The 23440-nt window shown below is 36.8% G+C and overlaps 1 protein-coding gene across 1 annotated transcript in view; it reads right to left on the reverse strand.

Moving 5' to 3' along the window:
* Positions 1-23440, reverse strand: part of TBC1D32 (TBC1 domain family member 32) — a gene marked incomplete at its 3' end in the record, with an annotated part of 90826 nt that overhangs the window by 14870 nt on the left and 52516 nt on the right. Inside the window, exons 26-27 of the mRNA XM_081998050.1 lie at positions 16530-16655; positions 6163-6246 (exon numbers count right to left, since the gene is read on the reverse strand). Of these exons, the coding sequence (XP_081854176.1) occupies positions 6163-6246; positions 16530-16655 (210 nt within the window). The remainder of the gene's footprint in view (positions 1-6162; positions 6247-16529; positions 16656-23440) is intronic.

The following is a 23440-nucleotide window of genomic DNA, read 5'->3' on the forward strand; positions in this document are numbered from 1 at the left end:
AAATGGGCTACATGACATTCATATTCATTCAGGTTGATAGTTGGACTTGATGATCTTAAAGGTCTTTTCCAACCTTACTGATTCTGTGTAACTGAAATGACAGCATGCCAAACTGAAACAGATTTATGGCATATTTCATAGAACTTGTATGGTCTTCAGGTAAAAATTAATTTATTTCCCTGTTTAACTGCTGTTACCCCAAAGAAACTACTGGCTTCCCTTTTGTGTTAAGTGGAGGGAATGACTAAACATGTTGCTCATATTATTGATGTAGTTTTTTCACTCCCTGGTACCCAAGCCAAATGTTTTTATGGCTATATAAATAATCTTTGCAAAATGTTAATGAGTGTTAAATTTTAACTTCAGTGATGGTAAGAAAGATTAGTTTTCTTTGTATGGATGAAAAATGCTTTTGATTCAAAGGAACCATGTAAGTAACAATACTGCAAACACTTGTTGAAAATCTCATGATGCCCAGAGCCACCTGCATAATTTCTGCAGATGCTTCAAAAATCTTTAAAGTGTGTCATCATGTTCTATATCAGATTTCTAGTCCTTGGCTTTATAGATACAAATCAAAATTGTGGAACTCACAACATTGTTTTTTTTAACAAAAAGAGTTTTTTTACTTACTCTTCAACAGGTATCTAAACATTGACACTGTTAGTGGCTAGATGACCAAGCAGTCAGTACAGAACTTTGTGTTTTGTCAGTACCTATCCTCTCTTCTTCTGATGTCCTTATGAAAGTTTTCTATTTTAAAACATTATTTAGAGTTGGGGCGGAGCAGAAGTCATACATTTCTCATTATATTCTCTTCTGCCACTTTGCTACCATTTTTTGATGGTGTCATCTTGTCCTAGTTTCAGCCAGGATAGAGTTAATTTTCTTCATGGAAGCTAGTGTGAGGCCATGTTTTGGATTTGGGATGAGAACATGTTGATAACGTACTGATGTTTTGAGTTGTTGCTAAGCAGTCAAGGACTGTCCGGCTTTTCATGCCGGCCTGCCAACAAGGAGGCTGGGGGTGCACGGGAAGCTGGGAGGGGACACAGCTGGGACAGCTGACCCAGGCTGGCCAAAGGGATATTCCCTACCATATGACATCATGCTCAATATATAAAGCTGGGATGAAGAAGGAGGAAGGGGTGGAGGGACATTCAGAGTCATGGCGTGTGTCTTCCCAAGAAACCATTATGCATGATGGAGCCTTGCTTTCCTCAAGATGGCTGAACCCCTGCCTGCTGATGGGAAGCAATGAATGAATTCCTTGTTTTGCTTTGATTGTGTGTGCAGCTTTTGCTTTACCTATTAAACTGTCTTTATCTCGGACCATTAATTTCCTTACTTTTACTCTTCCGATTCTCTCCCCCATCCCACCATGGGGGAGTGAGCGAGCAGCTGCATGGAGCTTAGTTGCCAGCTGGGGCTAAACCGCAACACATCTCCACCAGGCTACTCATCTAGAGCACTTCTGACAGTTTGAATCTTATGTTCATTGCTAGAATGGTCTATAAAAAGATCCCACTTCAAAGAAAAGTAATATTATTGTTGGATTTGTATTGTGAATGGAGACAATGTAAACAAGATCCAAGAATAATTGCTGGAGAATGTTGTTGGCTTCTCATCAGAGCTAGGAAATCTCAGGTGCAATTCCACCTTGACTACTGAAAGTATCTGTTATGTCATCAGTATGCTTGTCATAACAATACAAGATCAAAATATTCATACCTAGAACTTCTTTCTGTATTGGTCATCACAAATACTCAAGTTACTTTTGGTATCATTAAGAACAAACCACATTTTCAGTCTAGTTACATATAAACTGGCAAAGGGCAAAATGCTTTTTGCTAACAGCACCTTTAAAGAAGTGCATTCATCATATGATGCAGGAAGAATGGAAGAATACCATTCCTTTTCCTTCCCTTTCAGCCCAATTTGGGGTTGTAGTCATGTATTTCTATTTACTACTCCTCCTGATCAGCTCTATACTGATCGCTTCCCATTGGCATTTTTAAAATTTCTGAGTTCATTACCCAATCCACCTGACCCTGAGAATATTAAGAGCTCATTAAATGGAAGAAAGTTCCTAAGAGATTTTGTTGAGCCAGAGAACTAAGCCTCATCTAGAGAAAGAACACACCATGACGTTTGAGTTTTATGGCCAAGAGCTGAAATCCCTGAGGTTCTGTTCCACTAGCAGTACATGGCAGAGCTGTTTCAGAGGCAAAGTTTGGTGGAAATAGAAAATTCAACTGCAAGGTCACCTGCACAACCAGAGCTACCAAAAAAAACCATCTGACCCTAAAAGGTCATAGCATTCCCAAGGTTGGGCAGTCTGCAGCACATGGCGGAGACCGATTAAGAAGTCCAGATACTTACATAGTAGATGACTCTGCAAGTGAGACTCTCTGAGAAATGGGCTTGTTGGAACCTTGAGAAAACTAAGACATTTCCATAAAGCATTTATGTTGCAATGAACTGGGATTTGCCAACAGAAACAAGAAGTGGCTATTTTAGGAACCTGATGTCCTTAACGAGCCATGCCTATTTTACTACCATAGCAAATTTCAGTTTCTTGCCATCCCATTGCCTATTACAGCCAGACATCAATAATTTGGTTTTCAATGATTATGTTTGGGTTTTTTTTAAGAAGAAAGAAAAATGAAAGTGAACTAGAAAGTATTAATACTGGAAAAGAGGACAGACAGGGTTCATTAACATCTAACGTACATATTGTATGGTATTTTACTCATCCACATCACAGCAGTATCACTGCTGCTAGCAGAAAGTAAACTTCAAGCAAGATTTGTGTTGCTGTTTATAATTAAACACTGCAACTGCATAGTGTTTTATCAGATATTTTTCCTTCTCTCGTATCTTGAAAATGATAACAACCAAACTAATTTGATTTTTCCATATTTGCAAATTTTATAATAGACTGAAATCCCGAGGGCCTCCACAGCAGATGGATGACTCTGTTATTCTAATTACAACTACCTACAGGTTTAGAAAGTTGACATTTTTTAAGATAATCAATTTCTCATTTCAAGAAACATGATAAACACTGAATATCTATGCATCGTACTGAATTCACTTTCATGAAAATTGTGGCTTCTCTTCATTAAAATTAAACAACTGTTAGAAACTGTTTTTCAGTTCCTCAGACCCAAATTTATTCAAGAGAATGGTGGCCACATGCGACAGCCAAGCACATGTTTGGCTTACTTTGATGTGCAGCCAGAAAGATGCATCTGGAATATAGTTTACCTTCTAACAGTTCATTAGCTTTACCTATTCAGAAAATGCCTCTACTGTAACAGTAGGTTTAGGATTTAGCTTAGGTAGTGCTTACACATATGGATATGGAAAAGATACTGTGAAATAACATGGCATTCAATAATTAATTTTTCTCCTTGGAGAAATTCCAACCCTTCATACACATTAGCAGAAAATCCTGGGAAATATATACAAATCTGATCAACCATTATTCAATCAGTGACAGAATGAGAAACCTAATTTTAAGTAAATAAGGTCTGATAAAGATTTGAGTGTGTTTTATTTGTCCCTTTTGTACAAACATGGAAAGCATAATACAGACTCTGTGCTCTCAAAGCCCATCCCCAGTCTTCATAGGAATGCCACACTGTATGTTTTATGATGTAAAAAAGAGCCAGAAATAAGTGTAAATTTAGCTATACAACTGATTTTTACAATCAAGACCTTTCACTGTTGCAGAGTGGAGTACCATCATATATTCGATTTTAGAACCAGATTTTTGTTTCACTTTCATGTCAATCAGCATGTCTAAAATAGTTACCCTGGACAAAACTCATTGCTTCACCTATCTGAAAAAGGTGCTATGAAATTTTAATAACTATTTTCCTATAAAACTTAAAAATAAACCCTTGATGAAACATACGCTGTTTGCCTGAGTAACACTGTTTTCTGGACTGGAAAACTCTTCACAAAAAGCATCTGTGACAATGGTGTTGCTGACAGGGAAAGAAAGCATTAAGACAACACCAGCCCTTCACCTATATTTCACACCAGTTTCTTACCACCAGACTACTGACTATCCTTGAGAAGGCTTCTCACTCTCCCATTTCCAAACTTGTCTTCATTAAGGCACATGGGAATATCACAAGCATTTGCAACTAAAAATTGTTCATTAGCCAACCCTTTACATTTTGGAACTTTTATTTGAGAACTGAGCAGGCAAACTTATCCAGAAGTAATGTCCAATAGTGCCTGTATAAAACCGAATGAAAAAAAATATTCAGAAAATACAAAAAGGAATGTCAAACAGCCTAGGTTAGTTTATCATGGAAAGAAAATCTGTCAAGCTCAAGAAAATCAACAATTAAGGTGTTTACTATGTTATCTTTGTTTTGTTTCTGTACCTATTCTTTGAGATTTTCCATTCTAACCACTTAATGTAATGTATGCAAATTGTCACAGGAATTTCAAACGTGGTGTTTCTTCTTCAATCTGGCATTAAATTTTAGATAAATAAGATTATATTTAGAGAAATAATGTAGTGTTTGCCAACTCCAATGTTGCCAACTCCACCTAATCAATGGTTCATGGTGAAACCACACATTGACGAAGTAAAAGAGCCAGGTTCCACCTTCCTGAACGTTTTAAATCCTAGCTTTGAACAAAAGTTAGACAAGAGTAGATTGAAACTAAGGTACTCAACACCTAAGTGAACAGAGTATGGACTATTGCTTCCCTTCATTAGGGTCCTTCCACACTGGATGGAAGCACTTCGCTGTTATGATTAACAGCAGGATGCTGTCTTTGCTGGGCAAGACCTCCACTTGGAGGTTGCGCAGTTAGATGCCTGTTCCTCCTCTAGTCAGCTTTTCTTTTATTCAAACCAAGCAGGTTTCCCTGTTTTTCTAACATGAAACACTAAGATAACCTGAAAATTTAGGTCTGCAGGCTACATTGTTCTCCAAAGAAATGAGAGATAGGCATTCCCCAAGGCAGAAAACTACACCTGGGCCTTCCATATCATTCAAGAATGCATGATACTTTGAACTGCAACCTAAAAAGAGAGATGTACAGAGAGGAGCAAGAGGGGCAGTCTAGGTACCAAATACATCATGAAGATGTGGGTTTTTAAAAGGACCATCAAAATCATCATTTGAACTGGGAAGTGTCAGAAATATGTAAATTGCAAGTCTTACCAGTTGATGAAAATATTTTTGTTGCTCATTGTGCCTCCTGAGAAGTTGAAAAGTAAATGACAAACTAATGCAGGACAACAAAAAAAATTTTAAGGATCTTTCAAGGAAAAATAAAATAGTGACAGAAAGAACTGTCACTTCTACAACACTCTTCATTAAGCAAAGAGAGAGATTCTCAAATAAAATTAAGAGTATTCCATTAGCAAGCTTTCAGAAGGTAAAGGCTACTACATAAAAGAAAGAGATCCTCTAAATTAATAAAGGGCTTTTATGCTTTGAAACTTCAAAGGCAAGTCTGAAGTCTCCAAGGACACTATATTTGCATCCTATGGATGTGAGATTAAAGTATCAGTATAAATAACAGATTCTTCCCAAAGCAGACTTGGCTCTTCAGAGTTTGTGGCAGAATAAGTACCCTAAACGACTGAACTACAACTTAAGAGAAAAGTCCTGGGCTTTTCTAAATAATGAAAGTGCATTTTCTGGCAGATATGAACAATGCTTCTCGATCTTCTAATTTTGCAGATTACTCTGCCAGCAACAGCAGTTGTTTAATACACATCCTTTAATGCAACATAAATTGCATACTTTTGGGTTGATTATATATTATGGAGCTTTCAAAAGGTGAGCCAGATTGCTTACATCATCTTAAATGTTTATGTTACCATCTTTGCAAATCATTCTATAATAGGTGTTAACAAATACTTGGAATCATACCCTCACCTGTTCTGCATCTCCATCTTTCCATTATACATACAGAAACATGCGAGCCCATCACTAATAATTATCTATACTCAAGGACATCATCTTTTGCTCTGAAGTGAGGTATTTCCCACTAGTTAAGTAATGAATTTCTGAATTGTTAAAGAACATTTTAAACAACACCCAAAATGCTGCAGATACATTTAAAAGGAAAGTAATTTAAATAAGAAGAGGCTGCATGGCAATAAATTATTAGGAAACTGACCTTTATAGTTTCCCATGCTGAAATAACAATCCAATTGGCTTTCAGAAAGATGTGACACGAACTTTTCAATTAATTCTGCCAAAACTGCAAAAAGTAAAAAACCATTAAAACATTAGAGGCAATGAACAAGATGTGGAACTACATTACCTAACAAAATAATAATGTGTGAGAAACTAAAGCTATTTGAATTCCTCTATGTTTATTCACATTGTTATGGGGGAACAATTCAAAGCATGCATTGTGCTTTTGCATTCCTAACACCATTCCTAACTTAAATTAAATTTTAATACCGTTACTGAGAATATATTTAGTGTAAACGGAAAGAGAATCCCATATGATCTTTATATCCTCCAAGGATTACTTCAGGATTTGTTACACAGCTTCAATATGAAATGAAAATTAACTATAATTAAACTACAATATCTTACCACATTTGTCTCGGTAAGTAGACAGGAAAGAAAAAAAAAAACACAAACAAAAAACCAAGCAACGCCCCCCCCCAAAAAAATCCACACCACCCCAAAATGACGCTAACAAAAGTAAAAGAAGTTTTAAGGGCTGTTTCCAAAAAAACTGATAAAAGCCACCTATGCCATCACAAGATAAAAATTGCTTGCTTAACGTTAAGCAATAGGAGCATTTCCTTTGCGTAATTCTGTATCTTATGATGACCATAATGTTCTTATTCAGTTCTTTACATGGAACATTGAGTCTGCAGACACAGCAAAGATAAGTCAGATGCTAACATCAGGTCACTATGTAGGAAATTGTATCTCCCACTTTAGCAGGATGTTAGCCAGGAAGTTAGCAAGAACTCTCAATGACAAATCATTAGCAAAAACTGTTCCCAGTTCCTCAATTCTGCAAGTTTGAGGGTCCTGCAACTGAGCACACTGCTACCTTATAGGTTTAAACAAAGGACACAAGGAAGCCTTTATAAATACTGCATGGAGGACGCCCATATTGAGATAAACCATATTAAGAATTTAAGAGAGCAACAACGAACATTTTTTGTAAGCAAATGCTATCCTAAAACAGCTGCTGTTGTCATGATAAACGTGATTTAAAGAGTAGTTATAAAATCTTCTTTTCACAATAATGCAAAGCAAGGAAGTGTATTTAGAGAGTAACGACTGCTGCCACCCATGGGATTTCCTGTTTTAAGTCAACATGTTGCCATTTCCTTGGCAGCACCTCAGCCTCTGGCCCCCCATTCCTGCACATAGCTCCATGCACGCACAGGTGGTTTTGCTGGTTTTACAATAAATTCCACTAAACCATTTTAGCAGACAGCTGTACAAACAGTTGTAGCAGTACAACTGCAGGCTGAGGTACTTAATGCCTTCTTTGCCTCAGTCTTTAATAGCCAGTCCAGGTATCCACAGGGTATTCAGCCCCCTGAACTGGAAGACGAGGATGGAGAGCACAATATACTCCTCATAATCCAGGAGGAAGCAGTCAAGGACATGTTAAGCCACCTGGACACCCACAAGTCTATGGGGCCTGATGGGATCCACCTGAGAGTACTGAGAGAGCTGGCGGAGGAGCTTGCCAAGCCACTCTCCATCATTTATCAGCAGTCCTGGTTAACAGGGGAGGTCCCAGAAGACTGGAGGCTTGCCAATGTGACACCCATCTACAAGAAAGGCCGGAAGGAGGATCCTGGGAACTACAGGCCTGTCAGCCTGACCTCCATACCGGGAAAGATCATGGAGCGGTTGGTCTTGAGAGTGCTCACAGGGCACCTGCAGGACAACCAAGGGATCAGGCCCAGCCAGCATGGGTTCACGAAAGGCAGGTCCAGCTTGACCAACCCGATCTCCTTCTATGACCAGGTGACTTGCCTAGTGCATGAGGGAAAGGCTGTGGACGTTGTCTACCTGGACTTTAGTAAAGCCTTTGACAGCGTCTCCCACAGCATTCTCCTGGAGAAACTGGTGGCTCGTGGCTTCGACAGGTTTACTCTTCGCTGGGTGAGGAACTGGCTGGATGGCCGAGCCCAGAGACTTGTGGTGAATGGCGTTAAATCTGGCTGGCGGCTGGTCACAAGCGGTGTTCCCCAGGGCTCGGTTCTGGGACTGGTCTTGTTCAATATCTCTATAAAGATATTGATCTAGATGAGGGAATCGAGTGCTCCCTCAGTAAGTTTGCAGATGACACCAAGTTGGGTGGGAGTGTTGATCTGCTGGAGGGTAGGAGGGCTCTGCAGAGGGATCTGGACAGGCTGGATCGATGGGCAGAGGTCAACTGTATGAGGTTTAATAAGGCCAAGTGCAGGGTCCTGCCCTTCAGCCACAACAACCTCATGCAACACTACAGGCTTGGGGAGGAGTGGCTGGAGAGCTGCCCAGAGGAAAGGGACCTGGGGGTGCTGGTTGACAGCTGGCTGAACATGAGCCGGCAGTGTGCCCAGGTCGCCAAGAAGGCCAACAGCATCCTGGCCTGTATGAAAAATAATGTGGCCAGCAGGAGTAGGGAAGTGATCGTGCCCCTGTACTTGGCACTGGTGAGGCCGCAGCTTGAATCCTGTGTTCAGTTTTGGGCCCCTCACTACAAGAAGGATGTTGAGGTGCTCGAGCGTGTCCAAAGAAGGGCAACAAAGCTGGTGAGGGGTCTGGAGCACAAGTCTTATGAGGAGCGGCTGAGGGAACTGGGGTTGTTTAGTCTGGAGAAGAAGAGGCTGAGGGGAGACCTTATTGCTCTCTACAACTACCTGAAAGGGGGTTGTGGCGTCGAGGGTGTTGGCCTCTTCTCCCAAGTAACTAGCGATAGGACAAGAGGAAATGGCCTCAAGTTGCGCCAGGGGAGGTTTAGATTGGATCTTAGGAAAAATTTCTTCACTGAGAGGGTGGTCAGGCATTGGAACAGGCTGCCCAGGGAGGTGGTGGAGTCGCCATCTCTGGAAGCGTTCAAAAAACGTGTGGATGTGGCGCTTCAGGACATGGTTTAGGGGACATGGTGGCGCTGGATTAATGGTTGGACTTGATGATCTTGAAGGTCCTTTCCAACCTAGTGATTCTGTGAAATAAGGCACAACAATCTGTAGTGGTGGTGGCGGCGACGGAGAAAGCTAGAAAACTCTTAAACTAGCCTTGCTGACAGAAAATCTAACACAGGAGACTGCATTCCAAGCTCTTTTGAGTGTGAGGAGGAGGAGGAAGACAGAATCTCCACCCACAGTTTGATGCTTGTTATGCAAGAAAAATAATGAAGAAAAAATATCATAAAGACAACTAACTCTTCTTCCAACCATTTTAAGCTAACATACTGACATTAAATAATGATTTTTTTTTCCTCGATTAGATGTCAAAAACATTTAGAGAAGTTCATTTACGCTGAACGAGTCCAGAAAAAGCTTTTAAATCCTTGAGTTTTGGTAATACTGTGTTGAAGGGTAGGGCAAAGGGGAAAAGAAGATTCACTACAACAGCTAAACATGGATTTACAGTTAAAGTAGCCAACTGCAACAGCAACAAAATTAATTTTGCATTGCAAAGGACTGCTACATCCAAACAAAAAAATTACATGTGTAATTTATATTCTTATGCATTTTTATGGAGAGAAGAAACTGCTAATTAAACAATACAGCTATTTTTAATCATGGTTAATAAACCATATGGGGCTAGCAAAAAAAGCAATTTATTTTATGGAAAAGCAACAGTTTCCTCATTTTGTGAGAATAAACAATCTCACTAATCTTCACTAATACACTTAGTGGAACTTGGCCCATAAACAATATAACAAATAATTGTGTAAAATGAGAAAAAGTGTCTATACCTGGAGCTGTAGATAGCAAAAAGCAGAAATTAAACTTAAAATTTGTTACTAGCTAGATGTTTACTGTATGACTATCAGTATTGTGATTACTGAAAAATGCCATACTACAATAACAAACAGGAACTACGTTAAAAAGACCAAAAATACCACTTAATTCAGAAAATTTAAAACCAAGTCAGAACATTGTACATTTCTTTCTGTTTTGTTGGAAGGCATCCACATGCTTGACCTAGCAGTCGAATATTTCAGTTCAGTGCTTGAGTTAATGGGAGAAGTGACAGCTCAACTGCTAAGCAATTTTTTGAAACTCAAGCACTAAATTGATTTCCACCATTTCAAAGTATTTATCTAAGTGCCTATCAGGATCTCTGAAAAGCTTTTAATCAAGTTTGAGAGGAGAACACAGACAAGAGTTTATCAAAACAAATTCGTTTAACACACAAATAGAGGGTTTTCACAGGACGTTGACTCTTCCAAAAGAATGTCCATGTGAAATGACAAGTAGTTATTTTAAATTTTGTCCTTTTACATTATTTAGCTACCATTTGGACACTCCATTAAAATCTTTATAAAGGTGGAAACTGGCTCAGTGATTTTTCATTTAACTGGAAAAGTAGATAAAAGAAATTTAGGAAAGTTCATTGTATAGTACAGTCAGTATTGTTATAAAAGCCCACATTCTCATGCAAAGGTTATGTTCAGAGATAGAGATTAGTGTTGTGGCCTATTGACCCAGTGAAAATGTTGATTTTCTTAAATTATGGTTGCTTGGCTGTATTAACATTGAAGTTTCTAAAAGACTGGAAATTACCTCATGCATATTTAATCCACACATCCAAAATAAAGAGAATTTTAATTTAGGAGTGTGTAATCATATACAAAATAAAGGAAAGGGTTTTAAAATTTCCTAAACGATTGCAATATGCTCATAAAACTGCTGAATTCCTACAGGATGGGGTTTTTTTCTTTGAAGAACTAATGTACAAAAGGAAGGTAATCAAAATGGCTTCTAAACTGCTTAAGAACACTGATTAAAAAAATTCAAAACCATGAGAGGTTACATAATTCCTACTCTGAAAGGTTTAAGCCAAAAAGGTCAAAAACTGCAAAAAACATCAGACTGTTTTTAGATCCTCTAATGTAACTAGTGTTAGTGGAACATATTCTATACCAACTCACAGATGCTTCAGAGGAGTTTAAAAAAAAGAACTTTCTTAAGAGTTAACAGTAGTCCTGCTTGACTTGTGTTACAGGTGAAAAATTTAAGAGTGAAAACCTTGGACAGCTGACGACTTTTTAAGAGTTGTGCCAGAAATTTTCAACTCCATCAAGCATATTTCAGAAAAAAGCAGTTGTCAATTCTATTCTTCATGGCAACAATAGGGAGTTTTTTTAATTCCTAAGATAATGCGAGAGACTTTAAATTATTGTACATTGAAATTGGCAGGGAACAATTTTGTTTGAAAAGAAGAAAACACGATAATAAAAATTGTGACACTCCCTCAATTAGAGATGAAGGTTGCATATCTTATACCAATATATATCTTCTTTATTAATGCCTTTCAAATCCTAATCAAATGTCGTAATCTTCACACACATGCATGCACATTCACATGCACTTACACTGCTTACAGGATATTCCTTTGGAAGTTCCTCCAAACTGGTTTGAGGGACAAAAGAAAGAGATTTTTATCTGCAATTGTTCTTCCTGTGTAACATGAAAGACCCACTGTTCCACTCTAATTCTGAAACAAGCCTCCTTGGAAAATCAAGGACATAAAAAAGTAAACATCTTTTTTGTATTATTCTAAAAACACCTTTTGTGAATGCAGTATTTTTAAATTGGTCATACTAAAAAATGAGAGCACACCACAGGCAGAATCTATGTCTAACTGCGTGATCTTCAAGGCAGAAGATCTGGCCCATATTTAAAAAGATCAAATTGACCTTAGGGAATCTATGTTCTTATTGCAGAGAACAGGCTCCTCTGCGAATCAATTCAGAATAGAAATCTAACACAGTTACCCTGATTTGTCTTTTTAAAATCACAATCTAGAGAATTCTCTCTCACACACATATCAAGACAGCCTGTGGAAGAGTACTACGCAAGACTAAAGTTAGTCAAATCTTCTTTAGCTGGACCTAATGAAGACTGAAATTTAAATAATCTTCTCCTTAAAAGAAGGAACATGCTAGTAATGGCTCTAAAAATGTAGTATTTCATTGTCTTTGAATCCAGAAGATCCTTTTCATCAAATACTTAAGTCCCTATATCTTTGCTTCTATATACAGGCAGAATGGTGACAACTGAGATTCCCTCTTTGTTGAGATTCTACTAGCTGTGAAGTATACCTTGATATAAGCTACATATACAATGCCTGATTAGACTATTTTGATAAACTGCCAAAGATTAGCATTTTGTTATCCTGAATGAAAAAACAACCACACACAAAACAGTCATACCCACTGAAAATATCCATCTTTTTGGTTCCTCATCCCATGGGGAAAGGTCTGCAGTTACTTTCAACTTTTTGCAGAAATTCTTAAAGACTGTAGCATACAAATATCACTATGACATGGCCTCCTGACAGAGCTACCTCAGATGATGCAGAGCTCACAAAGCATTAAGGGATTGCAGAACACTGTGTTGATCATAACCACTCTGCTTTCATCAACCATTCTGCTTATAAGATCTCACATCTCTCACAATTTCAAGACCTGCTATGTTTTTTGTATCTTTAAAGTCATCAATAGGTGCTGAGACTAAAAGAAAACTACCTGAAGATGAAAATTACCTTAAAGAAGAAATTTGCCTCCCACATGTATTTGTTTGTTGTTTGTTTAAGAGAGAACATTTTGGAGGTAAAGTAATAGGCTCTAAAGAATATCAGCAATCTAAGTCCAGATTCCTGAGGGAGATAGATATGCCACGGAAACTCTGAGTGACTCCATGAAACAAGTCACTTGAGCTGCGTTTACCATCCCTATCCATTTCCACACATGGATATAAAGCTTGAGGAGAACAAATAGGATTTGGGGACCGATTACCTCTCAATTATGAAGGGAAGAATGTTAGAATATAATTACATGATCTCTCCAACACCCTCAATTTCTGTTACTTAGAGTTTAAAGTCTCCTAAGAGAGAAGAGGATTAAAGGCCTTGAATTTGCCCAGAGAGGAAAGAGATCAGCTGCTCACACAACACTAACTAGGAACAAATGAAAAAGGAGTTGCTGGGTCTGAAAACAGCAGAAATGCTTTCTGCAAAACCTGAAGAATGAGAAGGGGGAGACAACTGGAAAAGGCATGGATGAAACAGTCAAGCCAAGATCACTGGTTCAAAAAATACATCCTAATCATGTGAATGACTTGAACATGCAATATACTAAACCTAAATTCACAAAGCTCAATAATTTTCTACATAAATCTAAGCTATTTCTCAAAGGAGTTAATTTGCCTGTTTCTCTTCTGGCCAAAGCCTAGATGCCAATACACTAAAAGCTCTTATCTAGATGTACTAAAGGTGCTTCAGGGAGGCCACAAGTATTGCAAAAAGTAGTTCAAAAGAGGCCAAGGCTTAACCTGACCAAGGGCTCTCTCCATGATTCTCTAGCCGATCTAAATGACTCAAATGCATATGCAGAGATGCTCAACAAGAAGTAGCTATATCCCTACTATATCCACAATTCTGTGGCACCTTTATAAAAGGAATGACTAGAAGAATGCCTTTGTCTTAGCTTATTGTGCTTAGAACAACAGAATGTAGACACTGGTTGTCTACAATATTATTTGCTTTTAGATGACCAAGAAAAATCCCACACTTCCAGTCCTGCCACACCAAAAGACACACAAGCCTGAAGAAGGTTTGTATCTCCTTTTAGCTGTTCAATAAAGCCATTCAAACCTGGATCTTTATGTTTGACCACAGAAATGACTTAAAAGCTACAGTCAGAGGACTGAATCGCCAATCTAGGAATGAAGATGGACATTCCCAAAAGTTATTCAATATCACAGTATTTAGCACAAAAACACTGACCTAGTCAATGTGATGTTAATCAACACCAGAAGAGTGAATTAGAGATATTGATACTATACAGTTTGCTCAAGAATTTTCTGATGGATTTCAAGCAGGTTCGATAGATTCAGCATCTGGTAATCCTGACATCAGATCACAAACTATTATAAAATCAGTACACGCTACACTATACAGTCATTGAATCCAATGTCATCTTTGCTGATTATGTTCTGGTTCAATGGTTCTGGTTAATGCTAGTCACCCTTAGAAAAGGGCCCAAAACAGGAAGCAGAAGTATGTACCTTTGATCTGTAATCCTTGGAGTTTGCTCCATCTGTAACTAAAGAGAAAGTTTTGAATTCTTGGGATCTAGACTGAAGTCTCTCAGTCCTCTGAAATTTGGAAGAGCTTCACATGCTCCAAAAGATACATAGCAGCGCAGCTGTCTCTCATAAAACAGTTTCAATGAACATGATGTTGTCTCAAACCACACAGCTAGCAGACATTTTGCTGCTTCTGAAATATCTACAAGCAGAAATGCATCATTTGAACAGCTTTGCATTCACCTTAAATTACCAGTATTTACACTCAGTTTATAATATTACTATTCTTTTGTAGGTTGTTTTTATTTATTTATTTAGTGTTTCATTATGCTATTCTATTTCTGTTTTTATACTTTACTTTTTTGTGTGGCTTGTGAAAGCATTTGCAGAAGTTCCTGTGAGGCTTAACAACAACTCCACAGATACTTTCTTGCTGACTTTTACTCCCAGTTCCATCTCAGCTGGAAACAGTTATACAGAAGCAAGCAGAATTTTTAATTTGAGTTAACAAATCTTAATGACTGTAATTCCTCATTCTAGCTTCTGGTACCTTTCAGAAAGTTACAGAGAACAAGCTACACAGATTTTGAGGCTGTGTATGGATAACTACAAAGCACAAAAGGAAAGAGTTTTCTTTGTAAGCTATATTTTAAATGTATGTTCACTTTTTGTAGAAAACTGTTTTTTCACTAAATAATTCCTTTTACATGCAGGAAGACAAATTAACAATTTTGAACAAAATTTTCTTATAATCCAAGAGGAGATCAGTCTAGGAAGTATGCTGCATTCAAATAAAATTGATTTTACAAAAACTGAATTATTGTGCTTCACTGTATGTAACAAAAAAAAAACCTCACTAAACTACTAGATCAGAGTCAAGAAAAGTAAACACCATTTTGCTAGAAAAACCTAGGGTTTTTTAATTGCTACTCTTCAATTTATTTTTATTATACTAGCAGAAGCTCATATAAAATATATTCAGTTCTTTCTGAATGGTTATGAAACCCTGTTCAACCTGTTTCACAAAGGTGTCTGAATATATGCATTGGTGGATGTATACAATATAAAGCATTATAAGTGTATATATGCATTATATACAAATACATATGTATTCTGTTTACACATACATTCTTCTAAATGGAAGGTGAAAGCTCTGACTAATTTACAATCACCTAAGACTATAGACTCAAGCTTGTTTCAAACAAGCGATAAGAACAGAAAGCTCTGAGAATTTAGAAACTTTCAATAATTATTGACTTTAACCGCATTACACAAATGACAAATTTTTTATTAACTATTTTAATATTAAATCAGTTCCTGTATAAATGACTTCCTTATGGCTTCTGAAACCGCCCTACAACTTTTATATTGCTATATAATTTATCATAAGATTCAGGTCTCTCATGTAAGAACACACATGCTGAGTTACTTTGATCCCATATAGTGAAGACAGATGAAATATCTTCTGTCAGTTGTATTAATTGTTTACCTGAAGAATTTGAAGGGAAACCTTTGGCATCCGTAAACAAAAAGTTAGACTTTGTACTGACCATCTGACCATAATCAGAATTCTTACAGAAATGAAAGCCAGCAATTTCTGAAAACATCTAACTTCCTTATTAGTACAAAAGCTTATATGATATTACAAGCAAATTATTACATCTGATTTCTGGTGATTTATGTCATATGGGTGATCGCTGTTTTTGTTTTCGCTGGCTTGTTGTTTTAACTGATCTGTACCTGTGCTCCTGCTTGAGCATACTCTTCACTAGAAAATACATACAAAAATGAAGAAAAACCTGAATGAGTGATTCTCTGATGTTTAGTATGGCTTCATTCTGAAAATTTTTACCAATGAAATTGGCCATTAATATAATTTCACAATCTGCCTTAAAGTCATTCCCTGATGTCTGGGAAACGTCTGTTTTCTCTGTGGCGCTCTCTTACATTTTCTCAGTAATGGGCCCTTTAGAGATCTGAAACAAAGACTTTTATCTGAGCCCTCTTTCTGTGTCAAATTTCACTGAAAACAACCAACATAGAAGGATGATGGCCATAAAGAGAGAAAAATAGGACATGAGGCATAAGCCTTGTCTTTTCAGGAAAATCCCATTGAAATAGTTTTCATAAGCAACATAAAATTATTTACTACTTGTACAGATAACGTAATCCTCAATGAAACTTTAAAGAATGGTTGCTTACTAGTGGCCTCTGTTTGCTTGCTTTGTTAAACTCAGTAAGTCATACTCACTTGTTCCACTGATGAGATCTGGTCTGGCTTTCATGACTTTGCAGAACTGTTTTCTACAAACTTCTGTCCACCCAGTTTGCTTCTCTGGACTTTTTAAGAGTGATAAAAGCTTGTCAATATCTTTATCTAGAAGAAATGAAAAATTAATGTTATTCTGTAAAGACAATCTTTTTTTTTTTTTTTCCCCTTCCTTTCTTTTAACCTTACTATGGTAAGTTACAGAGTACCACAAAGAAAAGTAGAGGCATTTAGAAACTAGAAACCATTTCAATGAAGAACAGGAAAGTCAGACACAGCTGAAAGCCCTGTCATTGCCTGGTATTTTTGGCAGACCTCATACCTTAGGAAGAAACAATTACATATCCCTTATACTATGACAATTAAACTGGAGAAGCAGTCCTAAAGCTGATGACATTCTGCTTTATACAGAACAGAAATATTCACTCTACCTACTGATAGGTTTTGAACATTTAAGACATCACTGAGGGACATTTTATAACTCCCCTAAAGTACCCTGTCTTGAAATGATAAGAATTGGAAAGACAGTTTAAAGAAAATAGTTTGGTATTTCCATTTAATTTCACCACTCTGAGAATCTAAAAAAGACAGGCAAAGACCCTCCACCAAATATCATTGTTTTAGTAAGAAAACCGTGAGGTGGCAGCACTATTTTGTACAACATGAAATGAAGCATGGTAAGACGGCAACATAAGTGTTCCATAGAAAATTTCTGCTTCTTTCTGTAAGCAGGCTTCCTTCAGATGCTTCTACTATAGATAGATACTATGGCATATATGTGTATGCCTTCAGGCTGCTAGGCATACCTATTGAGTAAAATTTGTGAAAATATATTGGGCTGCTCATGCTATGAGAATTCTAATAGCTTTGCTGATAATCTTCAGCATTTCCCAACTTTAGCACAAGGACTTAAAATGGGGACAAAAGATTATACTAAAAGTATACTTTTGCTGTCACTGAAATGTCACCTTGTAAATTTTGCGTTAGTAGTTAGAGACACTTAGAATTTTAAGTTGAGTTTTCTGAAGAATCTAAGTGCACCCAACATGCTTCAGACCATGGCCACAGGCTCTTTGTTGGTGCTGTCAGAGGCTGCAACAATATAATTCAGACATTTTCTAACTTCTGAATGCTTGACTTTTTACCTGAGCACTACTAAAACACAGTCTTTTGGTACAATTGTTATATATGCGGCACAAATGTAGCAGATAACATTTTTTATTATATGTTCAGCTTGCTTATAAAACAAATTTGTGGAACAGTTTACAAAAAGATCTTTATGAAAGATTCCTTTTAAATGTAAAGAATTTCAAAGATTGCTCCTTACTGTTACTCTTACCTTGTTATTGAAGGCACATTCTCTCTTTACAATAGGGAGACATGCCTTCAAAATTAAAATTGGCATTGATGCAACAAAAGGACAGTAAGTATGTTCTCTTCTCTCTTGGTTAAAAGTAGGGTTTTTTTTCCTTTCTATTTTCTACTAAATTAGAGGAAATTACACATACTTTACCAATTTTCTAGAATAAAATATCACAGGCTGAGACAGTAAATTTCACAACTAGCTGAGTCTCACAGAGCTTTGAAAACAGAGGAACCATAGTGACAAATGTAGAACCAGCATGTGTAATCATACATGAAAATGTTAAGTTGGCTTTCAACAATACAATGTCTGTACTTAAAGCCTTAAGAAATTTTTCTTTAAATCAAACATCTTCTGCAACCAAAATGTCTATCTTGGAATTCATACTGAACAATGAGTATTAGGAAGCTACCACACTGCATGATGACACTGCACACTGAATAATATACGCAAGGTAGCGATTAAAATAATGCATACATATGCTTTGGCAAATCAAAGAGGAAATTATTTCTTCCCATACGCAACATTTGTTTAAATATGCTAATATGTTGGGAAGGGCTGACTATTCAAATTGTATTTTTCTTAAGGCAGAACAAATTTCAAGTTCAAATGCCAAGTCATTTTTTTAATTAATTTTATGTCAGATAAAACTGGTCAAAGTCAGTTTTCTAAAAGAAAATACCGACCCATACAAAATGGAAACAATCAATTAGACTGCGTCTCCTCAGCTAACTTGCTTCCCAGAGTACTTGATGCTGCTATGAAATATTTTCTGGTCAACCTGAGGGGAAAAATAAATGTGGTATCTACAATAAGGTACATGCACATGCACTCGCTCCAGCCATGCACAATCCTTTTGCTGTGGGACCATATAGTTCTCATCATTATGAAAGGATTGCAGCCTATGCTACTACCTATTCACTAAGGTAGTGAAGGTTCTTCATACTTTGAAAGCTGTCCTTTGTTCTATTTCTACATTTTGGACATTATAGAAATTAATTGTGTCATTAAAGGTGACTTCCGATTAATGATTCAACAATTGTTTGAGCCAGTCTATGGCTATTTAGACTATTTGCCATTACTTTACTTCTTTATAGTATTTATAGTATTTCAGTTTTCATATAAAATTCATTTCCACAAAAAACCCACTATTTTCAAATTATCTTATTCTTTTAACATTATTAGAATATTTTCAACAGAATTACAATATTGCATACAACTTATTTGTTGATCTAAAGGTCTTAATGATTTATAATCAGTAAATTACCTCCTTGTCATTGGAATTTATTATACGATAGTATTTCAAAAGCAGCTTACTATAGTAACTTAATTATTGTAATTCATAATTATTCGAAAATAATTAACCTGAAATTCCTTTGTTATCCTCAAATAACTAAGTCCTTAGTTAGTATCTTTCCAAATAGCATGCACTGATGCTTAGAACAGCTTACGTGAGTATGAAAATTTAATGTGAAAAAGGATTTACTCTTGTAGTGTTATCATAGGATTTCTAATTCTTTCTCTGCCCTTTTCTGCTATTTCTGTAACAAGGTGAAGGTTGAAGAAAATCTTAGAACTGCAAAGCAACACTCCTCTACAAGTTAAATAGTTATTTTACTTCCTAAAGTATTGTAGTAATTCAGTTTGACAGACGAGGATCAGAGACTACAAGATGAGATTTAATCAGTCAACTTACTAAACAGAGACCAGGGTGAAACTTTGACTCCTCTGAAGGAAATAAAGCCAATAAAAAAATTCCCCCAATAATTTCAAGAAAGCAGGATTTCAAGATCATAGCCCATCCATCTCTGCTGCCTCCTTCTGGCTTCTTGATGTGACCCCTATTTTTCTTTGCACAGTTTGTCTCTCTCTCCTGCAGGTTTTACAAAATTAATTTTTTATTTTGTCATCGCCAAAAAGCACACATGCTAGAATCTAGCAGTGTCAATGCATCTAAAATTGTACTGTTTAAACATGTAAACTTTTACAATGTTAATTCATGCTCCAACAATAGGATAAGGAAATAAAAATTACAGTATTACAGTCTTTTCTGAAATTTTGCTAAAGACCATGGACCACTGTGTTTGCTTTGTTTTCTTTAATAAAAGAAGAACTTAAGCAACTTCAAATATGTACCAAATATAACTAATGCAGATATGTGTTCTGTCATCAGAATAGTGACAGGCAAGCAACCTACTGAAAACAAGAACTCGTTTTTATATAACCAGTGGATTTTTTTTTCCCCCTAGTCGAGGAGAATACAAGACTTATGATCCTCAGAGAGCACACAGGAATATTCAAACTCAAATGACACAGAAACAAGCTTAAGATCCATCAACCAACATACTACAGCATAACCATGTATTTAATACTTCCATTACATACTGTAGATTGTATCATATTGTGGCAATTTACAGTATCTTATTTTCTTCCAGCTAAACCACTTGCTTGTTTTAACAGCTTGTCATTAAACATGGACTATCACTTCCTCCAGCAGGTCATCCCAGTATAAAAAAGGAGAACCTTGGGGGTTTATTTGAATGACAATTGCTTCAAAAAAACCCTCACAATACCAAATAAATGCCAGCTCACTTTCACAAGTTACTAGGCAGCTAACTTGCCCAACAGTATTACCATGTAGCTGGAACTTCAGCGACCACACAGTCCTGTGCTATGCATATTGCTTGTTACTGAGGGTAACAACCACTATTGCTAGAGGTGTTCTAAACAAATGTCAATGTCAAAAAGAGAGAAGTCCTGCTCTTCTTTCTTCTCTTTTCTGGTATGTTACTAAATGGATTCACTAGTTATCCTACATTAGTGACTTTTATTTTTTTGTTTCTGGAAGAAATACCAGAACTGCTTAAGGGTGAAGGAGGGAAGGTGAGGGAACAGAGGAAGAAAAAAAAAAAACAAACCCAGCAGTAGAAAGAAAAGAAATAGCGAGGAAGGAAATTAGCAAGACCTTCCCTTCTGATGAAAGTGAGATTTAAAATATGCTCAACCATAACAAGAAATCATATCCTAACAGTGTAATTAAAGAGACGCTTACGTCAATTTAATTAGTCTGCTGCAGTCCTGCCTTCTTTCTCATATGTGGTTATATTTTGCCACCCCATCCCTAACTTTGTGCTAGCACTGGTTGCGCTATGTAGCTTTGTCAAAAAAAAAAAAAAAAAAAAACCAACCCTGTTTATTAGTTTATAAAGCTATGGAACTGCACTATAGATAACCTACAGTTACCTGAATGCATGAAAACTGAACCACCATACCATAACCTTCTGCTACTTTAAACTGATCTCACTCCCTAAAAGATGCTGCTTTATAATTCTTTAAATAATTCTACAGATCACTTTTGTGTCTAAAGTGGGTAAGACCTAGGAAAATTCATAAATGTTTTAGAAGACGGTCACAAGGTCTTTCTCGTCTGATTGTGTTTTGTGATAGAAGTTTTTTTCTGTTACTAAGAAACTGAGATCTGTAAAGCCATGTGTACCTTCTTCAAAATCTAAATTTAGAGATAATGAATAACCTGACTATATTATATTCGACTAGTACATGAAAACAAATCCATATAAGGACATATATTTTAGGAAAGCCCACGTACATTTCTGATAGACCTATCCACTTACTTCTCTTTCATCTTTCATTAATTGAGTGGACTTCTTAAAGAATGGAAGACAACAGGCTCGTACATGAATACTGAGCCAAAAATAGAAAGAAGGACAAGACAAAAAAGTACAAGTGATGAAGACATTTATGTGAAATTATAAGGGGTAACAGGAAAACTAATATTGCTGGTTCTCTGATAGAGAAAGTTTTAAAAAAATTAAAAAGAGACTGCTAGTTTCAGGCAGATATAAAAAAAAAAAAAATCACATGGCTGAAATCAAAAAACCATCCATAACAGAAACATGGCAGCACGTTCCTATTCACGTTGAGAGTATAAAGCAAAGAACTCCAAGAACAGTGGCTGAGATAAAACATCAAAAGACTTTAAGAACATTATCACAGAAGATTTTTGGTAGCAAATATTCAGTAAGTAATTTCAGCTTGCACTCAGAAAGACAACTTCCATTAGTTGAGACACACCCCTGGGAAACAAAGGTTCTGTTATTGCATCTGTCCTTCAACTCCATCTGGAGGGAGGGCCAGAAGAGAAACATGTTCAGAAACACCAATATTGTATCTGAGTGCACATCTTTTTTCTTTCTCCTCCCCCCAGCCATGTCCCAATATCCATTCTACAGATAGAGAAAAAACAAAAACAAAAACAAACAAAAAAAACCAAACAAAAAGATAACTCAGGTTATGTTTTTACAACTAACATCACAATTATATGATGGACACAGGACCAATTTATAAAGAAGCAAGAAAAGGTAAGCTTCTCCTTAGGTGTCCATGTCACCTGGGTAATGAGAGGTAATTAAGAGGTCAGGACAGACAAAATAAAACCTACAGTTACAGCTTTTTCAGCCAAAGGAACTGTACCTTCTTTAACACTGCTAAGAATTTAGTAGTCTCAATTATTCACTTGATAGAAACACCCCAAAAAGAGGACAGGAATGATACCGCACAGGTAACATAAAGAAACACCGCAGCATGAAATCCCAACACAGACAGCTTGAGGAAATCGCAGATATATTGTGCTGGCCCTCAACCCTTGCTGACAGATCTAACGAAACAGTCATTCCCACTCATACGATGTACAAGTGTTTGCATGGCTGCAGAACTCTTGCCTTTCAGAAGTCTGCGTGAACCCTGTCCATCTCCTTGCACTGAAGCAGAATTAAAATTGAACAAGTATTTGTCTAAACTGATTTTAAAACCTCTAAGTTGTGTAAGTAACACACAACATGAACTCTGAATATTGAGAACATTAAAGAAGTTGTTCTTAAAACCTCTAATGATGATTTCACGACTTCCAGATGTATCCTACTAGATGATTTTTTTTATTAATTTGTAACAAATCTTTACTGCCAATTAAGCCAACTATACTTTTTGCTGCACAGGGACATGTAAAACAATCTGTCGTCCCTATAATTGCTTTTAACATATTAAGAAACTTGCATGACCTCCGTTTTTCCAGCATCAGCCAGTTCCAATTATCTCAATCTATACTCGCATATCATATTTCAAAGTCAGGATCCTTAGCTGTGCTCTAGAATTCCCTCAAATGTATCTGTTTTCCTTAGAGTGCAGTGCCCCTGCTAGAGGTACTCCACCCAAGGACTCACCACCTTCAACTGTAGCAAAGATCATCCTCTGTTTACCCAAGCTTTCTTAGCTGTTTGTCATCCACAAAAGTGACCAATGCAATCTTCAATCCATTATCCCACTTGTAAATGATGAGCAACTGAATCACTCTGAACAAGAGAACAGAGGGGTTCCGTGGGATACAATAAAATATGCTTTTCTAGTCCAAGAGCAATAACCACCTCTCTCTTTAAAGACATATTTAAAACAACTGGGCACCCACTTTACAGCCATTTAAATGTTTCCTATGAAAATTGTCTTGGGAAGCCTGGGA

Source organism: Phaethon aethereus (assembly GCF_964289735.1).
Source record: "Phaethon aethereus genome assembly, chromosome: 3".
Taxonomy (NCBI): domain Eukaryota; kingdom Metazoa; phylum Chordata; class Aves; order Phaethontiformes; family Phaethontidae; genus Phaethon; species Phaethon aethereus.